Source organism: Thalassophryne amazonica, chromosome 15 (assembly GCF_902500255.1).
Source record: "Thalassophryne amazonica chromosome 15, fThaAma1.1, whole genome shotgun sequence".
In the NCBI taxonomy this organism is placed as follows: Eukaryota; Metazoa; Chordata; class Actinopteri; order Batrachoidiformes; family Batrachoididae; genus Thalassophryne; species Thalassophryne amazonica.
Window position 1 is genome coordinate 95,847,089 of NC_047117.1, and position 27,422 is coordinate 95,874,510.

The 27,422-nt window shown below is 42.4% G+C and overlaps 1 protein-coding gene across 1 annotated transcript in view; it reads right to left on the reverse strand.

Annotated features, from left to right (window-relative positions):
* pkd1a (polycystic kidney disease 1a) overlaps positions 1–27,422 on the reverse strand; it is a 334,259-nt gene that overhangs the window by 28,206 nt on the left and 278,631 nt on the right. Inside the window, 7 exon segments of the mRNA XM_034188324.1 lie at positions 7,324–7,457; positions 7,535–7,729; positions 8,337–8,539; positions 10,462–10,577; positions 10,656–10,734; positions 14,877–15,085; positions 27,059–27,108. Coding sequence (XP_034044215.1) covers positions 7,324–7,457; positions 7,535–7,729; positions 8,337–8,539; positions 10,462–10,577; positions 10,656–10,734; positions 14,877–15,085; positions 27,059–27,108 — 986 coding nt within the window.

A 27,422-nucleotide genomic window follows, 5' to 3' on the forward strand; every position in this document is an offset into this window, starting at 1 on the left:
TTTTTGCTCTGTATGCACCACTCTGCATTTAATCATTAGTGATCGATCTCTGCTCCCCTCCACAGCATGTCTTTTTCCTGGTTCTCTCCCTCAGCCCCAACCAGTCCCAGCAGAAGACTGCCCCTCCCTGAGCCTGGTTCTGCTGGAGGTTTCTTCCTGTTAAAAGGGAGTTTTTCCTTCCCACTGTAGCCAAGTGCTTGCTCACAGGGGGTCGTTTTGACCGTTGGGGTTTTACATCATTATTGTATGGCCTTGCCTTACAATATAAAGCGCCTTGGGGCAACTGTTTGTTGTGATTTGGCGCTATATAAAAAAAAAATTGATTGATTGATTGAAGTGTTTGCTGATTGCGTGCACCTTTGAGTTGTGTCTCTCTGTGTGGAGTTGGACTCACCTCATGTTTTCTTTCTTCACAGACTCGGTTCCCTGGGTCCGAACTGCTGTGGCTCCGGACCGTTTGCGCTGCTGAGAGTGCGCCGTGTTTTCACCTCACCAGACCGCGGACTGTTTAGTTGTTTAGCATCACTCACTGTTATGTTTATTAAATTCTGTTATCCTTTGAACCGTGCTCTGCTTATTTTATGCTGGCTCCTTCAAACGCTGGGTCGGTGCTCCGACCGCGTCCGAAACATAACAGCTCCTCTCCTGTGGAACCAGCTCCCAATTCGGATTAGGGAGACAGACACCCTCTCTACTTTTAAGATTAGGCTTAAAACTTTCCTTTTTGCTAAAGCTTATAGTTAGGGCTGGATCAGGTGACCCTGAACCATCCCTTAGTTATGCTGCTATAGACTTAGACTGCTGGGGGGTTCCCATGATGCATTGAGTGTTTCTTTCTCTTTTTGCTCTGTATGCACCACTCTGCATTTAATCATTAGTGATTGATCTCTGCTCCCCTCCACAGCATGTCTTTTTCCCGGTTCTCTCCCTCAGCCCCAACCAGTCCCAGCAGAAGACTGCCCCTCCCTGAGCCTGGTTCTGCTGGAGGTTTCTTCCTGTTAAAAGGGAGTTTTTCCTTCCCACTGTTGCCAAGTGCTTGCTCACAGGGGGTCGTTTTGACCGTTGGGGTTTTTCCGTAATTATTGTATGGCTTTGCCTTACAATATAAAGCGCCTTGGGGCAACTGTTTGTTGTGATTTGGCGCTATATAAATTAAATTGATTTGATTTGATTTATTTTTAGAATGGGCTGAAATCACTGGGTGTCATCATTCTTGGGACCTCCCACTCGGAGGGGATTTTAAGCACCTGGGTTGTCAAACAATTTTGAACTCTTGGTCCAACGGAAGCTGCAATCTGACGAAGGCCTTTTGGCCGAAACGTAATTATTATAAAATAAAACAGTGGCTAGACATCAATATTTTGAGTGTGCTATGCTTTTTCTTTATATATTGGAATTTTCACAGGTAACATCATGGAAACATAATTGAACTGCGGCGCAATTATCATTTTAATCACATTTATTTTCCCCCATAATGTAAGTTTCAATTTCCCCCATTTATCTAAATTTATTATTTTGAGGAGGAGAGGTTCCATATTTGATCGCATTATTTCTTCTAAATTAGGGTTCAAAAGAAGACCTAAATATTTCATACCTAACAGCAACCATCTAGAGTTAAAAGGAGAGACATATCCAGACACGCATGTAGGTGAAAGAGGCATGCATTCCGACTTACTCCAGTTTATTTTATATCGCGATATATTTGAGTAAGAATCAACACATTGAAGTAAAGCTGGTAGAGACAGTACTGGGTCATTTAACACTGCTAAGATGTCGTCCGCATACAGGAACAACTTCTGTTCTCTGCCCCCAGCCGTTACCCCTTCAATTCTTGAATCTGCACGTATTTTTAAAGCTAAAGGTTCCAAAAATATTGTGAAAAGTAACGGAGATAAGCTACATCCCTGTCTCATTCCTCTAGAGAGAGAGAAAAAAACCTGAAATCAACCCGTTGGTAAGAACTGCGGCTTTTGGATCTGAATATATGGTCTTCACCCAGGTACAAAATGCTGGCCCAAAACCAAACAGGACTGCCGTGAGAAAACCCCACTCCACCTGGTCGAAAGCCTTCTCCGCATCAAGGGAGAAGGCCGCGACCAGATCCAGGCATGTCCCACTTTTGTGCATTATATGAATAAGTCTCCTCACATTGTCTCCAGAACATCTGTTCTTGATGAAACCAACCTGATCGCCATCAATGATCGTAGGCAGTATTTTTTCCAGCCGTGATGCCAATATCTTTGTTTGAATTTTACAGTCCACTCCCAGAAGGCTTACTGGACGATAATTTGCTGGGTCAGAGGAATCTCGATCTTTTTTAGGAATTAGAAATATTAGTGCCTCATTAAATGAACCTGGTAGCGACTCCAAATCAAATGCTTCTAAATAAATTTTTGTAATATTGGGCTCAAAATATATTTCTTGTAATATTCGATTGGATATCCATCCACACCAGGTGACCGTCCGTTCTTCATGGATGATATTGCTGCTCTTATTTCTCCTTCTGTTAGAGGCGCATCTAACTTTTCCCTTTGATCAGTGGTTAGTTTTGGCAATTCCAAATCTGAAAAAAATGAATCTACCTCTGTTTCATTAACCTTTCCTGCGGGTGTATATAGATTCTGATAGAACGATTTAAAAATGTCATTTATTTCCTTTGATGAAGTTATTACTTGGTCATCCTTTTTGATTATTGGTATATTGGAAAGATTATCCTGTTGTTTTAGTTGTCTTGCTAATATCTTACCATTTTTTTCCCCTCCCTCATAAAATTTAGATCTTAGTCTAAACAATGTGTGTTCAGCTTTCCTGTTGTATATATCATTTAGTTGAAATTTCTTGTTACAAAGTTCTTTATATTTATCATCTGAAAATTGCTGCCTCCAGGGTAGCAGGGAGGAAGCCAGGGTGAGGGGAGTGGAGAGACACGGGGGGGGGGGTAAAAGGGACAGAGGGAGGGAGACATGCGTTGTGTGCAGATGAGTTTCTGTCCTTTTCTGTCCATGTGTGTGTAAAGTCTGATGTTGCTAGGCAACAGCAGGCTGGGGGGGGGGGGTAGATAGATGAAAAGGGGGTGCCAAATTCCTTCACCAAGGGGAAGAGCAGGGTATTTGACCTCCAGGAGCCGATAAGGCTGCCATGTTGATGTTATGCGGAGAGATACAAAATTCCATTTACTGCACCTCTGACTGTCTAGAGTCCAAATTTATGAAGAATAATCTCTGGTCCTCAGCAGAACATTCCTTTGCAATGCAGCGATATGCTCCAAGATGGTATCCATTTTGCATTTGAGTTCAAGAGTTCACGCAGTCTGAGTTTACACAGCATTGCCCAACTCATTAATCATGATGGACAGATGAGGGGATGAGCAGCCGTCTTGCTAATATTCCTGTGGGTCAGGGCAGTGCACAAACCAGTCAGCGCCAAACGTCCCACCATAAAAGTGAATAGAACTGAATCCTCAACATCTTCCACAGAGAATGGAGCCACGCATGCCACACTTCATTTCTCTCAGGTGTCGGGTAGGTTCCATCAGGGCATGAAGGGTCCCCCAACCCTGATTTCCTTGTCGAAAAAAATGGTGTCAATAGCATTGAGAGACCAGCTGATCAATTCCATGGTTAATTCAAATCTTAATTTGAAGAATTCATAGTCTGGTGAAGCTGGGAGTTTGGTCAGAGCAGAAATAGAGAACAGAAAGGAGGAGAGGAGAGGGGAGGAATGTGACCGTCCTTGTCGGAGTCCCAAGCTGAATGTTCATTTCTGTACCATAAACTGTCTCCAAAGAGAATTTGGCAGTACATCCAACTGGCCTTAAAACCGCAGACCACATGTAACCACACCAGCCAGGACCTCCACATCCAGCATGTTCACCTCCACGATCATCTGAAACCAGCCACCCGGGCAGCTGCTGCAACAATCAGTTTGCAGAACCAAAGAATTTCGGCACAAACTGAAGTGTACATCATCCATTACCTGGAGGGAATTTGTATGGAAAAATATGATACGTTTTTTCAGGGTGCCCTCCCAGGGCTCTTCATTGGGTAGGGATACCTCCTGCTGGAGAAAATGTGGGATGGGTTGGGCCGACCATTACCATATATTCTGGGGATGTCCCAAGATTTCATCCTTCTGGCAACAGGTTGGGGTAGTGTAGGAAAAATACTCTCTTTCAAATTACCACACAAATTTGAAACGCTGTATCTTGGGAAAAGACCAGTTGAACTGGTAGAACAATGGAAGAAATACATGTACAGTATACGAGGTCTATTAGATAAGAAACCAACATTTTTATTATTATTTTTTTTAACTATATGGATTTGAATGACGTGCGATTACACCAATCATGCTTGAACCCTCGTGCGCATGCGTGAGTTTTTTCACGCGTGTCGGTGACATCATTTCCCTATGGGCAGGCCTTGAGTGAGATGTGGTCCCGCCCTCTCGGCTGAATTCCTTTGTTTCACACGCTGCTCGAGATGGCGCGCGTTGCTTTATCAAAATTTTTCTGGACCTGTGAGGAATATCCGAGTGGACACTATTCGAGAAATTTAGCTGGTTTTCGGTGAAAAGTTTAACAGCTGATGAGAGATTATGGGGTGTTTCTGTCGCTGTAAGGACTTCCCACGGAGCAGGACGTCGCGCAGCGCTTCCAGGCGCCGTCGTCGGCCTGTTTTGAGCTGAAAACATCCTAATTTAAGGCTTAATTCACCCAGGATGTCGTGAGAGAACAGAGAAGATTCAGAAGAGGCCGGCATGAGGACTTTATGCGAACATTCCACTGTTTAAGGACATTTTGTAATGAAAGACGTGCACGCAAATTCGCCGAGTCATTTCCGTGACGACTCGGCGAATCTGTGTGCGCTGCGACAGGAAAAACACCTCCGTGTTGAAAACCATTTGTAAAATTCAGGCGGCTTTTGATGGCGTTCAACAAGTGAGTAACTGAGAAATTGTTTAACAGCTTGGGCATGTTCCAACTTGTCCGTTAAGGTTTCCAACGGAGGTGTTTTTCCTGTCGCGACCCCCCGCGGTCGGGTCCGGCCCGACATGCGACTCTGCCTGCACGTTCTTTCATTACAAAATGTCCGTTAACAATGGAATGTCCGAATAAACTCCTCATGCCGACTTCTTCTGAAAGTTCTCTGTTCTCTGACGACTTCCTGGGTCAACAGAGCCTGAAATGTGGAAGTTTTCAACTTGAAACGGCGAGACGCTGCCGCCTCGAAGCACAGATCACCGTCAGGCGCCGTGGGCCGTCCTTAAAGTGACACATACAGACCAAAATCTCTCATCAGCCGTTAAAATTTTTACCGAAAACCAGCTGAATTTATCGAATGGTGTCCACTCAGTTGTGCCTTACAGTTTTGAAAAAATTTTGATCAAACAAAGCAGCAGTCTCTGAGCCATTCCTAAACAATGAAAAAATCGACGAGCGGGTGGACAACTCCTCACTCAAAGACTGCCCACAGGAGAATGACATAACCGACAGGCATGAAAAAACTCTCGCATGCCCACGAGGGTTCAAGCATGTCTGATGTAATCACACGTGATTCAAATCCATATGGTTTTTGAAAAAAATAATAAGGTCGGATACTTTTCTAACAGACCTCATACTACTGGCTGCGGGAAAGAAAAGTATTACAAGGAAGTGATTAAGTGATACTGCCCCCACCCTGGAGGAATGGATGAATGCTGTCCATGATATTTATGTTATGGAAAAAGTGTCCTTCTCTTTTAAGCTTGAATTTGATAAATTTTCCAAATACTGGAAAGCCTTTATAGAATTTATTACCCCATTTAGATCTGACTTTAACTGAAGGTAACTGCTGAAACCATAGCATTGTTTCTGTTATTGTTCCCATTTTTGTAATTTTAGTTTCTATTTTAATTTTTTTTTGCTTTGTATATTTAAAACGTAAAACTGTTAAGTACGTACAGTGAATTGATCTATTTGGGAAAAAAATAATAGTTATTTTCGTTGTATTATTGATATGTTAATGTATGATAAATTTTCCCCTCAAAAATTTAATGGAAAAAAAATATATAAAAGCCAAGATGATGGGTTGCATAAGTAATGCTATGGTTTGGTATAATAGCTGTAAATAATAATCAGTTTTATTGCCAGTTTTCTTCAGACAAGTCAGGGGATGGAAACATGAACATTTCCAAGTCACTGAATATGTCTTGGACTTTATTTACATCAATTATGAAGAAATACAAAAGTTTCTTTCACCAAAACATCAAATCTAGTCTTTCATCTCAAATGTACTTTCTGTCAAATTGTAGCTGAACTTTCAGGTCTTCTTTTGAAGAAAATCCTCCTCTACACCACTTCATCAGGAAGCTGGATTTTAGATTTTTAATCCATTTATATGGTTGTAGAGATCTGCTTTCAGTTTGAGTTAAGGAAGATAATTTTAGATTTTTTCTTTTGCATTTGAAATGGAATAAAGAAATTAAACTGTGTGAAATACCAAGTGTTCCAATACTTTTGAGGTCAACTGAGAAACAGTGAGGGGCAGGTGTATTTTTAAGTGAAATGCATCATCCTGGTGTCAAAAGTAAAAAGTCCTTCCGGTTCTTATTCATCGAAGCATATTCTTCTGGATCGTGTTTATTCAAATAACTAAACTGTCTTTATTTATCATTAAAAGACAACTCTAGATGGCTTGCGCTGGGGCGTCCAATCAGATGTCAGGGAGTTCAGTGCCATCCTGCCCTCCCCTCTAGCTCCGCCCAAGCAGGAAGTGTTCAACATTTGACATTTCGTGTTTCACTATGGACTCAAAATTTGGCACTTCCTGTTTGGGACTGGGTGTACCATGAGCGAGCTTTGTGCCGCTGCGCGTCGCTTTGCTCATATAATCCACAGTCTGTCACATGGATTAGAAGACGGTGTTATTACTATTCCATAAGACCACATATTCACACTGGACTGTTACTGTTCTCCCTCTACATTTATCTGAACATTTGACTTTAGCAAATTGGGCTTTTAGAACAACTGACAACGAATTCCATCAAAAACATGATTTAATAAGATCAAAGACTGACCGGACGTGTTAATGTTTCTGTATAAATGATGATTTAAAAAAGTCGGGTCAGCGTTTTGGTCCTTTTTGCTCAAACCAACCCAAATTGAATTTATTCATAATGAACTTTAAATCATCTCTCTGCAGCAGAACAACATTTCATCCATTTCTTTGTAGTTTCAAAATGAGGCGGAGTTCATTTGAAAATCTGTAACAGCGTCTCTGATGCACCCAAAAGGGTGTCGGCAGAAGCAAAAGCTTGTAAATAGTGCACGTGCGTGTGCATGTGTACCTTCTGATGTGGCTGTAGTTGGCGGTGTGCAGCAGGCGCTGCAGCTGAGTGCGCAGCCTCAGACTATGGGCGTCTTTGTCTGAATAGTTGAGCAGCAAAACCACCAACAGGAAAAACATATAAACCAAGAAATTCTGAAAAAGAAAAGACAAGAATCAACAAATCCGAGCGCACGAACAAGGCCAGGTGACATGAGTGCTTGGCCTCGAACCTTCAGCATGGTGTGCAGCATGTGGACCTTCCGGGCCTGGTGTCGAGCCTGAGACAGAGCAAAGCCATGCGGTGGACGCACCCGGGGAACCCGCTGCACCACTCGCTCCACCCGAGGGAACTCCACCAGAACGTCCTGGTCCTCCGGGCGCAGCCGCCGCACACACACCGCGTAGTAAACGGCTTCACACAGCACCTGTGGACACGCAGATGCCACAGGAGCTGAAGCAAAGAGACTACAGACCGCACGTCCTCGCTGCAGGACATCCTCGCTGCACTTTGCATACAAAAAGTCCCCAAAACCTTACGGCTTCATTTCAGATCTTCCTCAGCAAAACACAACAGGCTGCTGCAAAACATCAACTGTTAATGATTCAGAAAAAAAAAAGAAAAACTAAAAAAAACTAAGTCCCTTCAGCTTCTAATAAATGTGTGTGTGTCCCATTACAACAACAATCCAAGGGAGCAGATTCCAGGTCTCAGTTGCAAAGATAAAATCCAAACAATCCAAAGCTGTTTAAGACCCTGTTGGAGGTTGGACACCCTGAGCGTCTTCCCGGGCCGATGCAGGAGGACAGACGGCTAATGTGGACTGTTCCTCAGCCAGACAACCTCACATGTTCCCGCTCCTTTATTTGAGCTCTGTTCCAACACTGCACCTGGTTTGGGGGCGTTTCCACGTGTTCCAGGTCGACTGATGGTTCCCCATTATGACTTATTTACATTACAAACATAAAGTGAGAGTCACAGAACGAAGGGGACGAGTAAGAGACGCTGTGGACGACATCAGCAGAGAGCTTCACCTTGATAGGCTCCAGCAGCAGACACGAGCACAGGAAGCTGGAGAAGGAGGAGATGAGCCACATCATGGCCATGTGCTGACTGAAGCCGTGACCCGCCCACACCGACACGCTGTTGGCCACAGCGATCGCCGTCCAGCTCCCCCACAGAGCTGCACGCCCACACCAGGGCGGAAAGCGCCGCGGCCGACAAACGTCCGTCACTACTGTGGCGGAAACAGAAAGACAAAACCTCATTACAGCCAACCAGGAGAACAACGAGTACTTAGTCATTTTTCACTAACTGTCTGGGTGCGAAGTGGAATTTCAAAGTGCCATGACCACATTTACTTATTCCATTTTAATTATTGTAAAGTGTAATGTGAATAAAATAAAACCTGCATGTTGTCCGTGGGGATCCACGGGCTCTAGAGTGGGTCATGTTTATAAAATAGATAGCTGACATTTATCAAAGGTGGAAGGAAATCATGCAATGTTTCTATAATGATTTTAACTGAAAGTGCAGGAAATTAAAAAGAGAAAGTTTAGTGAATAAATGTATTTATTATTTGGCACATTCAGTGGTGGGCACAGTTCCGCTAATCCGCTAACCAATAATTATCGAAGATAATGTTTTCATTATCAGATTAGCTTTTCAGATAACTCTGAAAACCATCATCGGACCAATTATCTTCTGATAAGTTTTGGTCAGATCATTTTTAGACCACTAACATTTTTGCAGACGTAGCTTTTTGTACTAGATGCGCAGTTCTATCCTCCATAAACAGAGGAGAGCTGGTTCTAAAAGAAACCACTCTATCCTCTGCAGGCAAAGGAGAACTGGTCACAGAAAAGAAAAACAGCTTGTTTCTTTTGACCCCATACTGATACGCTGGCAATATCACCCAAGTCATCCAGAGGCATGGATGTACAAAGAGGTACAGGGTTGCTCTTTGTAAATATAATCGATATAAATATTCATTTATTCCATTATCAGTGAAGCTCATAAATCAGCAGATAGTTCAGGGAAGATAGCTTAAGGGTATGTATTGCGGAATTTGCACAAAGATGTTAATAATGTTGTGTATTTATATTTTATCCTTTGACTTACTGTGTTGTTTTTAATGTATGGGTGCTATGTACTGGATGTGTTGTTGTGTAGCAGACTCTGTCCAAGGCAAATTTCTCCTTAGAGAGACAAATAAAGACACTTTGACTTTGAGGCATACAGTTTTAACTTATGGTTGTGACATGTTTTACAAAAGCACATTTATCTGTAAACACCAACACACAACACACCTCACATTAACGTGTTGGTTTTTACATAGAATGAATGAGTCAACCAATCAGTGTTAGCGGAGGCACATTTGACCCATAATCCTTTTGGTGTCTGTCTGTGTTTGTTACAAAACTTCAGAATTAGTGCATTATTCAACATTAAAAGATATATGTTATCTAACTTTGTACAAATGACAGAATTGACATTAATGGCGTTATTCTATCAGTATTCATTTTATTTATACACCAAACCATAAGTCAGCACTGCTTTATTTTCCAAGACCTCCACCTCACAGCGACGCTCTTATTGAGTAGAGAGTTGAGCTTCGCTGCTCCTCTCAACTGCTTCTCTGCTGGAAGCTATAAACAAGAGCTTCCAGCAGGGGGCAGGACGCTCAAAGACAGAAGTGCTGACTCATTGTTTGGGTCTGCAGTTGCCTGTGATGCTACCAGAAGTGATTGTGGTGTTAAAACTCAAAATCAGCTTGTTAGTTGTTGCAAGTGTACCGGAGACAATACTGAAAGTTATTGCTTATCTGTAGCTTCTGATAAATTTTTGGGTGGTTTATCGGTTTAGCTTTATAAAGATAACTTTTCAGTTAGCTGATTAACTGTTATCAAAGCTAATTTTTTGGTTATCTGTGCCCACCAGTGGGCACATTTGGTTGTCGTGTTTTACATACATACATACACATACATATATATATAAAATAATAATTCTGAACACCATAATAATAATGCTGATAATAATGCTCACCGACCATAATAATGTGTCGGTGAGCACAGTGACAGCAAGGTGACCGTCGGCGTGCACAGAGTCTGTCAGCATGCATGGAGAAAACAACGCAGGGATGAACTGAGGCTCACACACCGGTGTCGGAGGTGAAGGCGGTCTTTGGTGGATCTCGCCTGACGGGTTCGACAGGAAGCGGCTCGCTCAGCTTCTGCAGAAGAATCACTTCGGTCTTATCTCCAAAAATACTCGACCTGACAGACCGTGACAGGAAACTCGTCAACAGGCGGCGAGGAGTTCAGTAACGTTAGCTTGCTGTTATTGTTACTTACAAGTCCGCCATCTCACTTTCGTCTTCCTCTGGAAAGAAGTTCTGTCCGTCCGTCAGGATGTGTTTTATCAGATCCTCATCTGTGGAAAAAAAAACCTCCAGCTCACTCTGGATTTTAATGTTCATATGCGGACCAAGACTCAATCCTGCTCAAGGACACATCACCCACACAAACCCGGCGAGTCACTTTGTAAGGAAACTGTGAACTTCTGACTTTTGGATGTTTACTGTCAGAGCAAATTTAATTCCATTTCAATTTATTTCATTTATGTAGTGCCAAATCACAACAAAGCTGTTTCAAAGTGCAAAACCTCACCAATCCCCTGAGCAAGAACACAGGCCATAGTGTAAGAAAATCAAGACATTGAGGAAGAAACCTCACGCAGACCAGACTCAGAGGGGTGACCCACTGCTTAGGCCATTCAAACACATACAAGGTTTTTTAATAATAATTATTATAAAAATCCTGTCTGGATTATTGTAACTCTCTCCTCTTCCGTCTTCCTCATAAATCCCTCCATAAACTTCAACTGGTCCAGAATTCAGGTACCCGCATCATATCTTGAACCCCCTCCATGCACCACATCACTCCAGTCCTCCAGCAGCTCCACTGGCTTCCAGTTCAGTTTTGTATTCAATTCAAAATCCTCCTGTTAAAATTCAAAGATATACACAAGCCCCCCACCCACCCACCCACCCACCCACCCACCCATATCTGTCCGACCTCCTCCATGTTACCAATCCCTCCCACTCCCTAGATCCTGTTCCCCAATCTACCTGTCTGTCCCCTCTGCCTGTCTCACTACCATCCCTGTCTCTGGCATTCATTACCATCCCAACTCAGAAACATCGATTCATTTCAAATCACAACTCGTAACCCATCTGTTTATAAGTGTTTATTCCACCTGATGCCTATTGCTCTGTCTATTTTAGTGATTTGATTGATTTTTATTGTTGTTGCTTTTTAATGAACCTTAAGTTTTACAGTACAGTGTCCTTGATTTCAGAGAAAGGTGCCTTCAAATAACATGTATTATTAAGAGCAGAATCAGTTGACCGGAAAAACTATATATACGAGTTCTGTTAGAAAAGAATCCAACCTTTTTATTTTTTGCAAAAACTATATGGATTTGAATCACGTGCGATTGCATCAGCCAAGCTTGAACCTTCGTGCGCATGCGTGAGTTTTTTCACGCCTGTCTGTTGCGTCATTCGCCTGTGAACACGCCTTGTGGGAGGGGTGGTCCAGCCTCCTCTGAGGATTTTCATTGTCAGGAAATTGGCTGATCGACTGCCGCTTTAATGCATCAAACGTTTTTCAGAAACTGTGAGAGACAGCCAGGTGGAAACCATTTGGAAAATTCAGATGGCTTTCGGTGAAGATCTTATGGGGATCACATAGATTAAGGAGCATTACAACCGGATTAAAGACGGCCCACAGCAGCTGAGGGCGCGCCGCACTCCAAGCGGCCATCGACAGGCTGAAACGACCAGATAATTTCCAAACTGAACGCTGTGTTGATCCGGGACGTCGTCTGACTACTACAGAAATGGCAGAAGAGGTGGACATACCACTTTTTCGGCACATTCCACTGTTACAGGAGTTGGAAAGACGTGCGGAGGAATTCGCGCGTCGAGAAGGAGCCGCATGGCGCAGAACAAAAAGCAACGCCGTGATGAAGCCTCACAGGACATGTTGTGGCATGTCCAGCTCGTCCACAATTTCTCGGATAGTGACACGACTGAAAAGCCACTGACAGCCGTCTGAATCTTCCCAATGGTGCAAAGGCTGGGCATGTTACAACATGTCCTGCGAGACCAACATGGAGGTGCTTTTGTCAGCCTGTCGATGGCCGCTCGGAGCGCGGTGCACCCTCAGCCGCTGTGGGCCATCTTTAATCCGGTTGTAATGCTCCTTAATCTGTGTGATCCCCATAAGTTCTTCACCGAAAGCCATCTGAATTTTCCAAATGGTTTCCACTTGGCTGTCTGTCACACTTTCTGAAAAAATTTTGATGAAGCAAAGCGGCAGTCGATCAGCCAATTTCCTGACAATGAAAATAAGACGAGGGGGCTGGACCACTCCTCCCACAAGGCCCGCTCACAGGCGAATGACGCACCCGACAGGCGTGAAAAAAACTCACGCATGTGCACGAAGGTTCAAGCTTGGCTGATGCAATCACATGTGATTCAAATCCATATGGTTTTTGCAAAAAATAAAAAGGCCGGATTCTTTTCCAACAGACCTTGTATGTATAAAAAAAGTAAATCGATGGGGAAGCAGAGAGAATACTAGGCAGCTAGAACTGAGCTTCACTAACAGACCCAGACTTTAGATGGATTAAAGGGACAGGAAGCATAGTTCCATACAGTACAGACAGACAGACAGACTCCAACCAATCAGTTTTGGTTTGTGGCTCGTTTGTGTTTTAACAGAGAAAACAAACAAACTACAAAAACTCTGATGACACGTCGGCACCGCCTGAGTCGACCAAATATGTTGATCACACTGGTCAACAACAACAAAAAAATTATTGCATGGACTTTGGGAAGTGATTCTGTGGCGCTGAATCCGAATTTGAGCTCAGATTTCCTCTGTCACATCACATTTTTTTTTGCAATTTGCATGTTCCATCTTGATGGATTACGCAAAAGTTGCTCATACGAGGTCTGTCCGTAAAGTATCGTACCTTTTTATTTTTTTCAAAAACTATATGGATTTCATTCATATGTTTTTACGTCAGACATGCTTGAACCCTCGTGCGCATGCGTGAGTTTTTCCACGCCTGTCGGTGACGTCATTTGCCTGTGAGCACGCCTTGTAGACGGAGTGGTCCCGCCCCCTCGTCGGATTTTCATTGTCTGGAAATGGCGGAATGAAAAGGACTTTTTTTCCATCAGAATTTTTTCAGAAGCTGTTAGAGACTGGCACCTGGAAACCATTCGAAAAATTTATCTGGCTTTCAGTGAAAATTTTACGGGCTTCACAGAGAATAAGGACTTTAACTACAGGTTTAAGGACCCCTTTAAAGGACGGTCGGTGCGCCGCGCTGCGGGCTGCGACGATGCGGCACAAACCACTGGATCATTTCTAAGCTGATGGCTCTGTGGATACGAGACCGTCGTGTGCTCTTTCTCTGGTTATCACAAGACCTGGACATCAGCCATTTTCCGGCAGATTTCACTTAACAAGAGATTTTGTCATGGAAAGCCGCTCTCCACAAGTTCTTTTATACTCACTGGGCTGGTAAGCACTGAAAGCCGAGATAGACATGTCCCAACTTGTCCTCTAACACTCCGAAACGGAGGTGTTCCTTTGTCTCGCTTCATCAGCGAATCGGTCGTGATGCGCGAAGCCTCCGCACGGCTTTCCACGACAAAATCTCTTGTTAAAAGTGAAATCTGCCGGAAAATGGCTGATGTCCAGGTCTTGTGATAACCAGAGAAAGAGCACACGACAGTCTCGTATCCACAGAGCCATCAGCTTAGAAATGATCCAGTGGTTTGTGCCGCATCGTCGCAGCCCGCAGCGCGGCGCACCGACCGTCCTTTAAAGGGGTCCTTAAACCTGTAGTTAAAGTCCTTATTCTCTGTGAAGCCTGTAAAATTTTCACTGAAAGCCAGATAAATTTTTCGAATGGTTTCCAAGTGCCAGTCTCTAACAGCTTCTGAAAAAATTCTGATGGAAAAAAAGTCCTTTTCATTCCGCCATTTCCAGACAATGAAAATCCGACGAGGGGGCGGGACCACTCCTTCCACAAGGCGTGCTCACAGGCAAATGACGTCACCGACAGGCGTGGAAAAACTCACGCATGCACACGAGGGTTCAAGCATGTCTGACGTAAAAACATATGAATGAAATCCATATAGTTTTTGAAAAAAATAAAAAGGTACGATACTTTACGGACAGACCTCGTACACTCACAAGTCTGATGTCACTAATCACAGAAAAGCAGCTTCAAAAGCTCATTTTTTAAACCAGGTTCACAAAATGTGAACAAACAACTTTTGCTTCAATGCTTGATATGAGAAATAGGTTTTCATATCTCAAAAATGGGATGTGATTGGCAAAACCTAACAGCAGATTCAGGTTCAGTGCCCCCAAATTACCAAAAATCTTTTGAAAAACTCCATGTAAGAAAAATCGTGTGGACCAGTGTAATCGATACGTTGATTATAATTCACTGATTTACTGATTATATATCGATATATTGATTATTACCTGAGGAGGTGAAGTATTTGTTGCGTTGGTTCATGCTGTCCTTGTCCTCAGGGTTCAAGGTCATTTCAAGACCGAGGTGCCTGCTTCCTTGACCCCGCTTGAGCCTTGGGAATCCTGCACTAAGTCCAGCTCCTCCCACCACAGACGCATCACTCAGCAGCTCTGGCCAATCACTGTCCTCTGGCTCCTCATCAGCCAAACTGTCCACACTATGAGACGAAGAGACAACACAAAGTGAGAACATTGGGTCCCAGGACAGATTGTTTAGGGTTAGCCTAGTCTTTGGGATGTGATTTACACCAGTCAGCCATCACTCTAAGACCACCTGCCGAATATTGTGTTGGTCCCCCTTTTGCCACCAAACCGGCCTGGACCTGTCAAACTCTAACTCCACGAGACCTCTGAAGGTGTACTGTGGGATCTGGCTCCAAGACATTAACAGCAGATCCTTCTTTTGGGTTGGACTACACTGATGACCATACATGATGGTATTCCCTGTTCACCAGTTTTCCTTCCTTGGATTTTTTTCAATTTCAATTTGTTTTCATTTATATCGCACCAAATCACAACAGAGTTGCCTCAAGGAGCTTCACACAAGTAAGGTCTAACCAATGGGTTAAAGCAATAAATTTTCAATTGACTGAAATGTTTTCCTGGCAAAAATCAATGCCAGCAATTCCCTAAAATGTGGTGTAGTGGGGGCACACTCTTTTTTCCTCAATAAATACAATAAACACATTATACAGTACACAAATCTATTCTAAATAGCCTCTAAAGAGAGACAGACAAAGAATAAAAAGAATGCAAACCTGAACATAAAGATACATAAAAGGATGGTGGGGGTGTCGTCTTGATTCTGGGGGGTGCCCCCCCCCCCAGAACATTTTTTTAAAGACCAAGTCAAATTTTGTGTATTCTGGTGAATTTTAATGGGTATGAAGAAACAAAGAAAACTCACTTCAATCTGTGAAGTAAAAACACAGTATTGATTCTGTGGGTCCTCCCCCAGAATTTTTTTAAAAAGAGCAAGTCATATTTTGTATATTTCTAGTGAATTTTAATGGGTTTGAAGCCCTCTGAAACAAAGAAAACTCACTTCAAACTGTCAAGTAAAAATTCTTTGTCTTCTGTAGTATTTTGATCTGTTCTAATCCAGTAAATGCACCAAATGGGTGCTGTGTCACTGGATGTACAGTCAATAAAATACAAAATTAGGGCCTAAAGCAACTGACAGCGTTTTTCTGCTGTGCACAAAGTAACAGTCACCAGTTTTGAAAATGCATGCGCACTGAGAAACTCAAAACTGGCTTATTCACATTTAATCAGTAAAATGCTCTCACTCATAAAACAAACTGGGGCTGCGACTAACGATTATTTTAGTAATCGATTAATCGTTTTTTTATTTTTTGTTTTTTTACTTACATGGGAGTTTTGCTATTTCTTTAAATGAGTTATTATTAAAAGGCCTTTATCACGCAACATCAACGTTTGAGCTTATAACAAAGTTATGATGTTATATTCTCATCAAAAACATACCTGTAGTGTTTTGTTTTATTTTGCACATACATACGTCACCGACACACCACAGAGAGATTTCCATCAGGTTTCACCCGATTCTGAGCATTTTTAGATGCCTACAGAAACTATCTCAACCACTTACAACATATTACAGCAAGAGTCCACAAAAGTATTTTAAAGGCCTGAGTAAAGTGTAATATGTGATCTTTAATAAGATATTTTCATGAAAAAAGACACAAATGTGCAGTTTACTGCATTTTATTTTTTTCTTGTGTAAAAACAAAGCTTAGATGTGGCTTGACCGAAACAAACTGTCATTAAACTTAAATAAAACAGGGATGAAGTGGAGGTTTAAGAGTCACTCTGTGTTCACAGGAAACACTTATTTCTATATTTATGTTCATTGTTAGTTGGTTTTATCTTTTCTGTTTTGTTTTATCAGATTCTTTTTGTCCGTTTCTCTAAAACTGTATTGTGGCATTATTAGTTATGACTTTTGCTGTTGTTGCTATTATTATTATTATTATTAATATATAAATAAAAAAAACTTAAGTTCATAATACATTTGACTCTTTTACTAATTATTTATTATACAGAAAACAAATGCACACAAACTGTGCTGAGATGCGAACAGCTTAATGCTAACTTTAACATTGAAAACGCCATAGACATGCTAACACGTTAGCATCGGTCCCATTTTTAAGTTATAAAATACATCTATCAACTGTTTCAGAAGACCATAACAGGTCGGTTTAATATAAAAAAGGTAAATATTACTCACAGACATATGCTCTTTAGGGTTTTAGCGGGGGAAAATTAAGATAAAGTGAAATAATACAACAAACCATCAAAGCAGTGAGACGGATCATTGCTTCACTGGTTCAAAGCAAAGCCACGACTCGCTCTACTTGGGGAAGGTCTGCCAATGTTCCCACAAAGACAGGGAGGAGAAAGACCGTGGCTCATGGTAAGCAGTAAACAGAGCGGAGAGGAGTGAAAATTCACACAGTTCCTTCCTCCGCAGTGCGGCGCCATACACGCTGACATTGCTGTTTTGATTAGCGCAGAATGGGATGTTGCTTTGACAGTGAGACTATCGTATTTCGGCCCCAAAACACGCATGACACCACGTGCGCATGCGTATGTGTGGTTAAATTTTCCAAATGATGGAAATCCGTCATGGTGACAGAGAACTTTAACCCATGGTCTAACCTTACCAACCCCCAGAGCAGCAGTAGTAAGAAAAACTCCCTCTGAGGAAGAAACCTCAAGCAGACCAGACTCAAAGGGGTGACCCTCTGTTTGGGCCATGATACAGACATAAATTACAGAACAATTCACAAAACAAATATACAGGAAATGCTGTTGGTGCACAGGACAGGAGGGTCTCCAAGCACAAATACAACTCCCATCTCTGGATGGAGCTGCACCTTAAACAGAGAGAAAAAACAGAATCAGGCACCAGAAAGACAAAAAATACTGTATAATTTGTCAGCATTAAACAACAAGAAAAACAGGAAATACTAAGGTGATCGTCGACCACTAGCCCTAAACTTCACTAAAAGACCCAGAATTTAGGTAAAGGTGAGGCCATGGCACGCTCCAATTACTAATAAATGAATTAAAAGAGTAAAAAGCGTTGAACTATACTATGCCAGTATGCTAGCCATATGAACGGGAAAATAAGTGCGTCTTAAGTCTGGACTTGAAAATCTCCACAGAATCTGACAGGGAGATCATTCCACAGAACAGGGGCACGATAAGAGAAAGCTCTGTGACCCACAGACTTCTTATTCACCTTAGGGACACAAAGTAGTCCTGCACCCTGAGAACACAAAGCCCGGGCTGGTACGTAAGGTTTAATTAGGTCAGCTAGGTAGGGAGGTGCCAGTCCATGAATAATTTTATAAGTTAGTAGCAGAACCTTAAAATCTGATCTCACTGGGACAGGAAGCCAGTGAAGAGACGCCAAAATGGGTGTAATGTGGTCGAACTTTCTGCTTTGTGTCAAAAGTCTGGCTGCAGCATTTTGAACCAATTGGAGACCCTAATGTTGGACTGCAGTAAACCAGAAAATAGAACATTGCAGTAGTCCAATCTAGAAGAGACAAATGTATGAATCAGGGTCTCAGCATCAGCCATAGATAGGATGAGATGAATCTTCACTATATTTCGCAGGTGGAAGAAAGCAGTCCTGGTAATATTTCTAATGTGGAGGCCAAAGGACAACGTAGGATCAAAAATTACCCCAAGGTTCCTCACTTTGTCAGTCTGGTGTATGACACACGAGTCTAGGCTAAGCGTTAACTGGTCAAACTGATGCCGATGTCTCACTGGACTTCTTTTTTAACTAATAGATTACAACAAGTCAGAGTTAACCGAGCTCTTTCGGTACTCAAACCATCAAGCACAGGTGTACCACAAGGCTGTGTTAGTTCTCCTGTCCTCTTCACTCTCTATACCAATAACTGTACAAATAACTACTGTAATAACTTTGTTTTTAAATTTTCTGATGACACAGCCATTTTGAGCCTACTGCACAAAGATCCAAGTCCAACAAAGTATTTCTCTGAAGTGAAACACTTTGTGCAGTGGTGTGATGACAACCACTTGGTTTTAAATGCTAACAAAACCAAGGAAATGGTTCTGGACCCAAGGACTGTTGGGGACCATACTCCTGTGGTCATACATGGTACTCCTATTGACCAGGTTAGCTCATACAAGTACTTGGGGCTGCACATAGACAATACTCTCAGCTGGACTGTACATGTGGACAGTCTGTGTTCTCGACTCCATCAGAGACTGAGTCTTCTAAGTCCCTGTTAGTAAATGATATAATAATTGATCAACATATTGATTTATTCTGCCTTACAGAAACCTGGTTACAGCAGGATGAATATGTTAGTTTAAATGAGTCAACACCCCCGAGTCACACTAACTGTCAGAATGCTCGTAGCACGGGCCGAGGAGGAGGATTAGCAGCAATCTTCCATTCCAGCTTATTAATTAATCAAAAACCCAGACAGAGCTTTAATTCATTTGAAAGCTTGTCTCTTAGTCTTGTCCATCCAAATTGGAAGTCCCAAAAAACAGTTTTATTTGTTATTATCTATCGTCCACCTGGTCGTTACTGTGAGTTTCTCTGTGAATTTTCAGACCTTTTGTCTGACTTAGTGCTTAGCTCAGATAAGATAATTATAGTGGGCGATTTTAACATCCACACAGATGCTGAGAATGACAGCCTCAACACTGCATTTAATCTATTATTAGACTCTATTGGCTTTGCTCAAAAAGTAAATGAGTCCACCCACCACTTTAATCATATCTTAGATCTTGTTCTGACTTATGGTATGGAAATAGAAGACTTAACAGTAGTCCCTGAAAACTCCCTTCTGTCTGATCATTTCTTAATAACATTTACATTTACTCTGATGGACTACCCAGCAGTGGGAAATAAGTTTCATTACACTATAAGTCTTTCAGAAAGCGCTGTAACTAGGTTTAAGGATATGATTACTTCTTTACGTTCTCTAATGCCATATACCAACACAGTGCAGAGTAGCTACCTAAACTCTGTAAGTGAGATGGAGTATAGTCAATAGTTTTACATCCTCATTGAAGACAACTTTGGATGCTGTAGCTCCTCTGAAAAAGAGAGCTTTAAATCAGAAGTGCCTGACTCCGTGGTATAACTCACAAACTCGTAGCTTAAAGCAGATAACCCGTAAGTTGGAGAGGAAATGGCGTCTCACTAATTTAGAAGATCTTTACTTAGCCTGGAAAAAGAGTCTGTTGCTCTATAAAAAAGCCCTCCGTAAAGCTAGGACATCTTTCTACTCATCACTAATTGAAGAAAATAAGAACAACCCCAGGTTTCTTTTCAGCACTGTAGCCAGGCTGACAAAGAGTCAGAGCTCTATTGAGCTGAGTATTCCATTAACTTTAACTAGTAATGACTTCATGACTTTCTTTGCTAACAAAATTTTAACTATTAGAGAAAAAATTACTCATAACCATCCCAAAGACTTATCGTTATCTTTGGCTGTTTTCAGTGATGCCGGTATTTGGTTAGACTCTTTCTCTCCGATTGTTCTGTCTGAGTTATTTTCATTAGTTACTTCATCCAAACCATCAACATGTCTATTAGACCCCATTCCTACCAGGCTGCTCAAGGAAGCCCTACCATTATTTAATGCTTCGATCTTAAATATGATCAATCTATCTTTGTTAGTTGGCTATGTACCACAGGCTTTTAAGGTGGCAGTAATTAAACCATTACTTAAAAAGCCATCACTTGACCCAGCTATCTTAGCTAATTATAGGCCAATCTCCAACCTTCCTTTTCTCTCAAAAATTCTTGAAAGGGTAGTTGTAAAACAGCTAACTGATCATCTGCAGAGGAATGGTCTATTTGAAGAGTTTCAGTCAGGTTTTAGAATTCATCATAGTACAGAAACAGCATTAGTGAAGGTTACAAATGATCTTCTTATGGCCTCGGACAGTGGACTCGTCTCTGTGCTTGTTCTGTTAGACCTCAGTGCTGCTTTTGATACTGTTGACCATAAAATTTTATTACAGAGATTAGAGCATGCCATAGGTATTAAAGGCACTGCGCTGCGGTGGTTTGAATCATATTTGTCTAATAGATTACAATTTGTTCATGTAATTGGGGAATCTTCTTCACAGACTAAAGTTAATTATGGAGTTCCACAAGGTTCTGTGCTAGGACCAATTTTATTCACTTTATACATGCTTCCCTTAGGCAGTATTATTAGACGGTATTGCTTAAATTTTCATTGTTACGCAGATGATACCCAGCTTTATCTATCCATTAAGCCAGAGGACACACACCAATTAGCTAAACTGCAGGATTGTCTTACAGACATAAAGACATGGATGACCTCTAATTTCCTGCTTTTAAACTCAGATAAAACTGAAGTTATTGTACTTGGCCCCACAAATCTTAGAAACATGGTGTCTAACCAGATCCTTACTCTGGATGGCATTACCCTGACCTCTAGTAATACTGTGAGAAATCTTGGAGTCATTTTTGATCAGGATATGTCATTCAAAGCGCATATTAAACAAATATGTAGGACTGCTTTTTTGCATTTACGCAATATCTCTAAAATCAGAAAGGTCTTGTCTCAGAGTGATGCTGAAAAACTAATTCATGCATTTATTTCCTCTAGGCTGGACTATTGTAATTCATTATTATCAGGTTGTCCTAAAAGTTCCCTAAAAAGCCTTCAGTTAATTCAAAATGCTGCAGCTAGAGTACTGACGGGGACTAGAAGGAGAGAGCATATCTCACCCATATTGGCCTCTCTTCACTGGCTTCCTGTTAATTCTAGAATAGAATTTAAAATTCTTCTTCTTACTTATAAGGTTTTGAATAATCAGGTCCCATCTTATCTTAGGGACCTCGTAGTACCATATCACCCCAATAGAGCGCTTCGCTCTCAGACTGCAGGCTTACTTGTAGTTCCTAGGGTTTGTAAGAGTAGAATGGGAGGCAGAGCCTTCAGCTTTCAGGCTCCTCTCCTGTGGAACCAGCTCCCAATTCAGATCAGGGAGACAGACACCCTCTCTACTTTTAAGATTAGGCTTAAAACTTTCCTTTTTGCTAAAGCTTATAGTTAGGGCTGGATCAGGTGACCCTGAACCATCCCTTAGTTATGCTGCTATAGACGTAGACTGCTGGGGGGTTCCCATGATGCACTGTTTCTTTCTCTTTTTGCTCTGTATGCACCACTCTGCATTTAATCATTAGTGATCGATCTCTGCTCCCCTCCACAGCATGTCTTTTTCCTGGTTCTCTCCCTCAGCCCCAACCAGTCCCAGCAGAAGACTGCCCCTCCCTGAGCCTGGTTCTGCTGGAGGTTTCTTCCTGTTAAAAGGGAGTTTTTCCTTCCCACTGTAGCCAAGTGCTTGCTCACAGGGGGTCGTTTTGACCGTTGGGGTTTTACATAATTATTGTATGGCCTTGCCTTACAATATAAAGCGCCTTGGGGCAACTGTTTGTTGTGATTTGGTGCTATATAAAAAAAAATTGATTGATTGATTGACTTCCTCCGCAGACTTCGTTTGTATGGAGTCAATCAAAAAATAATGTTGTTTTATCAGGCAGTGCTAGAAAGCCTAGTCAGATATGGCATGACTGCCTGGTACGGCAACCTCTCTGTACAACTTAAAACAAAACTTAGACAAATTGACAATGCAATGAAGATAACTGGAAAGAAACAATATCAGTCCCTCAGTTCACTCTACGAAGAGTCTGTTCTGAAAGCAGCTCAGAGGATACTGATGGATTCAGCTCATGTCCTCCACACAGAGTACACTCTCCTTCCCTCTGGGAGAAGGTATAGAGTCCCTCGGAGCAGACTGAATAGACTCAAAAATTCATTCGTCCCCATGTCCATCAAATTGCTCAACAATAATGTCTAAAACTGGAATTGTGCAACACTTATGGTGTTTCTCTTGATTTCCTGTCATGTTAATTTGTTATAGATGTGGCTGTGTTTCTATTTGTATTTGTTTGTTTTCCTTTTGTAAAGGCACTTAGCATGAGTCCAAGACAAATTTCCCTAAGGGGATAATAAAGTGTATCGTATCGTATCATAAAGTAGGAAGTTCCTAGACATCCAACTTCTCACTGATGCAAGGCAATCTTCTAAGGATTTTATGTGAATGAGATTACCAGCAGTTATCAGCATGTATAACTGAGTATCATCAGCATAGCAGTGAAAGGTAATCCAAAAACGCCACAATATGTGCCCAAGGGGTGCTATATAAAGGGAGAAAAGCAGGGAGGAGGTGTAGTCTTGATTCTATGGGGTCTGGGGGTGCTTCCCCCAGAACATTTTTTTTAAAGAGCAGGTCAAATTTTGTGTATTCTGGTGAATTTTAATGGGTATGAAGCCCTCTGAAACAAAAGTCACTTCAATCTGTGAAATAAAAACACAGTATTGACTACGGGGGGTCTGGGGGGACGCTTTAAAAGAGCAAGTCAAATTTTGCATGCGCACTGAGAAACTTGAAACTGGCTTATTCACATTTAAACGGCAAAATGCTCTCACTCGTAAAACAAACGTGGCGCACTGCAAGTAAACGTCATCAAAGCCATTTAAAGATCTCAATCGTGATTCACCTTTTTGTGGATTAAAGTTACTAACCAGGACTTTGGTGCGATCAATAAACGAGGCTCGTCCGCTGTGTCCCACCGGAGTTTTTATTCGTTCCTCATTAACGTGGCTTTTCCGAGGAGCAGCCAACCCTCAGACCCAGACTGGATCATTAATATCTGACACTTCACCACTTCATCAACTGAAGTTAAAGATAATGTCCTCCCTTATGTGAAACGTGACTCCTTCCTTCAAATGCGCGCGGTGTTACCGGTGTCACGTGAGCTCACCGACAAGCTGAAGTTACGGCCCCTCGTGTAAAAAAGGAAATAAAAAAAATAAAAAATAAAATAAAATATATATATATATCCTTCATGTGTGGTTTTTGTGGAACTTCACTGATTAAGCGCTTTTCTTCCAAGTGACTCGTTCTCTGCTGCTGCCACTGTCTGTTAGCAGCTGGGTGCAGGTCCGACAGACGAGTTTCGTCAGCATGCCTAGTGAGATACTATCAAATTCTGTAAATCTAGGTAATACCTCAATAACAGGGTGTCGTGGCTGGATTAAGGCATGCTGGGATATGTTTAACCTAATGTCTTCTATTTTCTTCTCAAAGTAATCCAGAGAGTTATGCTTGTTTTTGTTGATCAAATCAGAGTAGTAGGTCCGCTTTGTAGCCAGTAATGCATGCTTATAGTCTAAGATAGGATCATGCCACACAAGGTGGAATACTTCTAATTTTGAATGTTTCTGTGAAGGCTTGTAAACAGGGGACACACTTTTTCCGTCTGGAAAAGACTGCTAAAAAGATAGCTAACTTTATTTAGATTTAACCTGAGATGCAAACAAAACATTATTCCCAAATGCATGAAGCAAAAGGCACTAGAAGCAGGTCACACAGCAGAAAAGATCCAGCACAGTTACATTAGGAGGATTTTGGGTCTTAGAATTAGTAGGCTTCATTTTAAAATATTAGACCTCCAAAATAATCTTGATAGCCTTCACAAAAGGTTAGAAACTTTAGTGGGAGAAGAGGCCCATAATAAGATCACAAAGTTCATAGTTAAAATTCAAATGGCTGAGCATTTAAAAAGTAAGGAGTGACAAATCAGGAAGTGTCACATCCTTTTGGTGCAGAGAAGGCATACTATCAGTGGGAGTAGTTATAAAGATACACCCAGACAAATTAGTGACAACAGGGAAAATTGGGTAAAGAATCTGTCCGACAGGGTTCTTACACAGACAGAAAAGGATGTGCTCGCTAAAGGACTAAATTTCTCAGTGACCCCTAAACATATACCGACAGTAGATTACATCACTGCAGTAGAGTCAGCCATTAAACATAACAGTTTGTCAGAGTCAGAAGCTTGGGACCTCCAACTAAGAGTCACAGCAGTGGTGAACAGTGCTAAGCCTCCTCCGTCCAACATCACAGGAGAAGAATGGAAAGCTTTGTCAGCACTGCAGAAGGACCAAAGCATCCTTATCCTGCCAGCGGATAAAGGCAGATGCACGGTGGTCCTGAACACATCGGACTATGAGGCCAAGATCAACAACTTGCTCAGTGACTCCAATACATACGAATGTCTGAAGAAGACCCCACAAGCGGCTATAAGAAGAAAATCATTAGCTACCTCCAAAACCTGAAGAAAGAGGGACTCATCGACAGGCAGGCGTACAACAGACTGTACCCTGGGGACACCACTCCGTGCATCTATGGACTGCCCAAAATCCACAAACAGGACGTGCCACTCAGGCCTATTGTATGTAGCACAGATTCCATCACTTACAATTTGGCCAAGCACCTCAAGTGGATTTTGGCTCCTCTAGTGGGTAACTCAGACCAACATGTGGAGAACACACAAGATTTTGTGAACAAGATCAAGGACCTTCAGCTAGAGGCAGATGAAACTATGGTGTCATTTGATGTGACTTCATTGTTCACCTGCATCCCCACCGCTGAGGCCGTCACAGCTGTGAGGCAGAGACTGCTGGAGGATGCATCTCTACTTGAAAGGACCAAACTCACACGAGACCACATTTGCCAACTCTTGGAGATCTGTCTTAACACCACGTATTTCCTTTTTAGGGGGAATTACTACATGCAGATCCATGGTTGTGCGATGGGGTCTCCGGCATCCCCCATTGTGGCCAATCTGTACATGGAGCGAGTGGAGAAGAGAGCCTTGACGTCTTTCACGGGCATCTCTCCCAGTCACTGGTTCAGATATGTCGATGACACATGGGTTAAAATCAAACAACAGGAAGTTGAGGACTTTACAGAGCACATCAACTCAGTGGACTCCAATATCAAGTTCACACATGAGGATGCCAGAAACAACCATTTAGCTTTCTTGGACTGTGATGTTACGATTGGAGAGAACAGGCAGCTCCAGACAGGGGTTTATAGAAAACCAACTCACACTGACCAATATCTGCTCTTTGGCTCAAACCATCCCCTTGAACACAAGCTCGGGGTGATCAGGACTCTTCAACACAGAGCCCTACAGGTGCCCACAACTGCAGAGGGAAGGGCTAAAGAACAACAACTTGTACGGAAAGCCCTCACAGTATGTGGGTACCCATGATGGTCCCTGGACAAAGTGCAGAAGTCCCAGAGAACAAAGAGACCAGATAGACAGGAGACAGAGACAAGAAGAAGAGGAGTGTCTCTCCCTTATTTAGCAGGAGTAGGGGAAAAACTACAGAGGATCTTCAGACTGCACAAAATCCCAGTTTACTTTAAACCAGTTAACACCTTGAGACAGAAATTAGTTCACCCTAAGGACAGGATCCCTAGTTACAAACAGAGCAATATAGTGTATTCTATCAGATGTCAAGAAAACTGTAATGAACACTACATAGGTGAGACTAAGCAACCTTTACACAAAAGGCTATACCAGCACCACAGAGAGGGCGCCAGTGGACCTCAGTCTGTAGTTCATCTCCACCTTAAAGACACTAACCACACATTTGAGGACAAGGAAGTTAAAATCTTAGCCAGAGAGAAGAAATGGTTTGAGAGGGGTCAAGGAGGCATTCTATGTGAAACAGTTGAAACCCAGCCTTAACCGGGGAGGGGGTCTGAGACACGCTTTGTCCCCTGTTTACAATGGGATACTCAGGTCAAAGCAGTTTCAGTCTTTTGTTCATGGTAATGAGTCATTCACGTCATCAGGCGAGTCGTCAAGGGAGCCATCAGGAGAGGCGTCAGTCCCATCATTAGGAGGGACAGCTGCCCTGTCATTAGGAGAGTGCTAACTAGAGCACAATAGGTGCTAATTAGAGCTATTGTTTAGTCACTAGCCAATAGCAGTCTGCCTCTCGGTAGGAGGGGTCTGGTTAGGTTTAAAACTCCAGCTTTTGTGGCTTCTGTTTATTCTTCTCTACAAGAGTCAAGACAGAAGTCAGACCACCAGAGCAAGAATTTTAGCTGAGGAAGCTTCTGCGATTTGAAGCGAAATGTCCTCGCGTCAAGAAACCCAGTCCAGTCGAAGATTCAAGCTTCTCTACTATCACCACAGGAACAGTATATCTCACCTTTTGGATGACAATGTGGGAAAATCCAAATTGGTTTCTTCTGAGTTAGTCTGCAAGACACAAACAATAATTTGGAAACATGAAACTGAAAGAAGTCTCATAATACCTCAACATCCATAGCATGCAACAAACACAAATCTGCCCCGCCTCCACCCGCAGACCAACTCCCTCTTCAATCTGCCTCGCCTCCACCCGCAGACCAACTCCCTCTTCAATCTGCCTCGCCTCCACCCGCAGACCAACTCCCTCTTCAATCTGCCCTGCCTCCACCTGCAGACCAACTCCCTCTTCAATCTGTCCCGCCTCCACCTGCAGACCAACTCCCTCTTCAATCTGCCTCGCCTCCACCTGCAGATCAGTGACT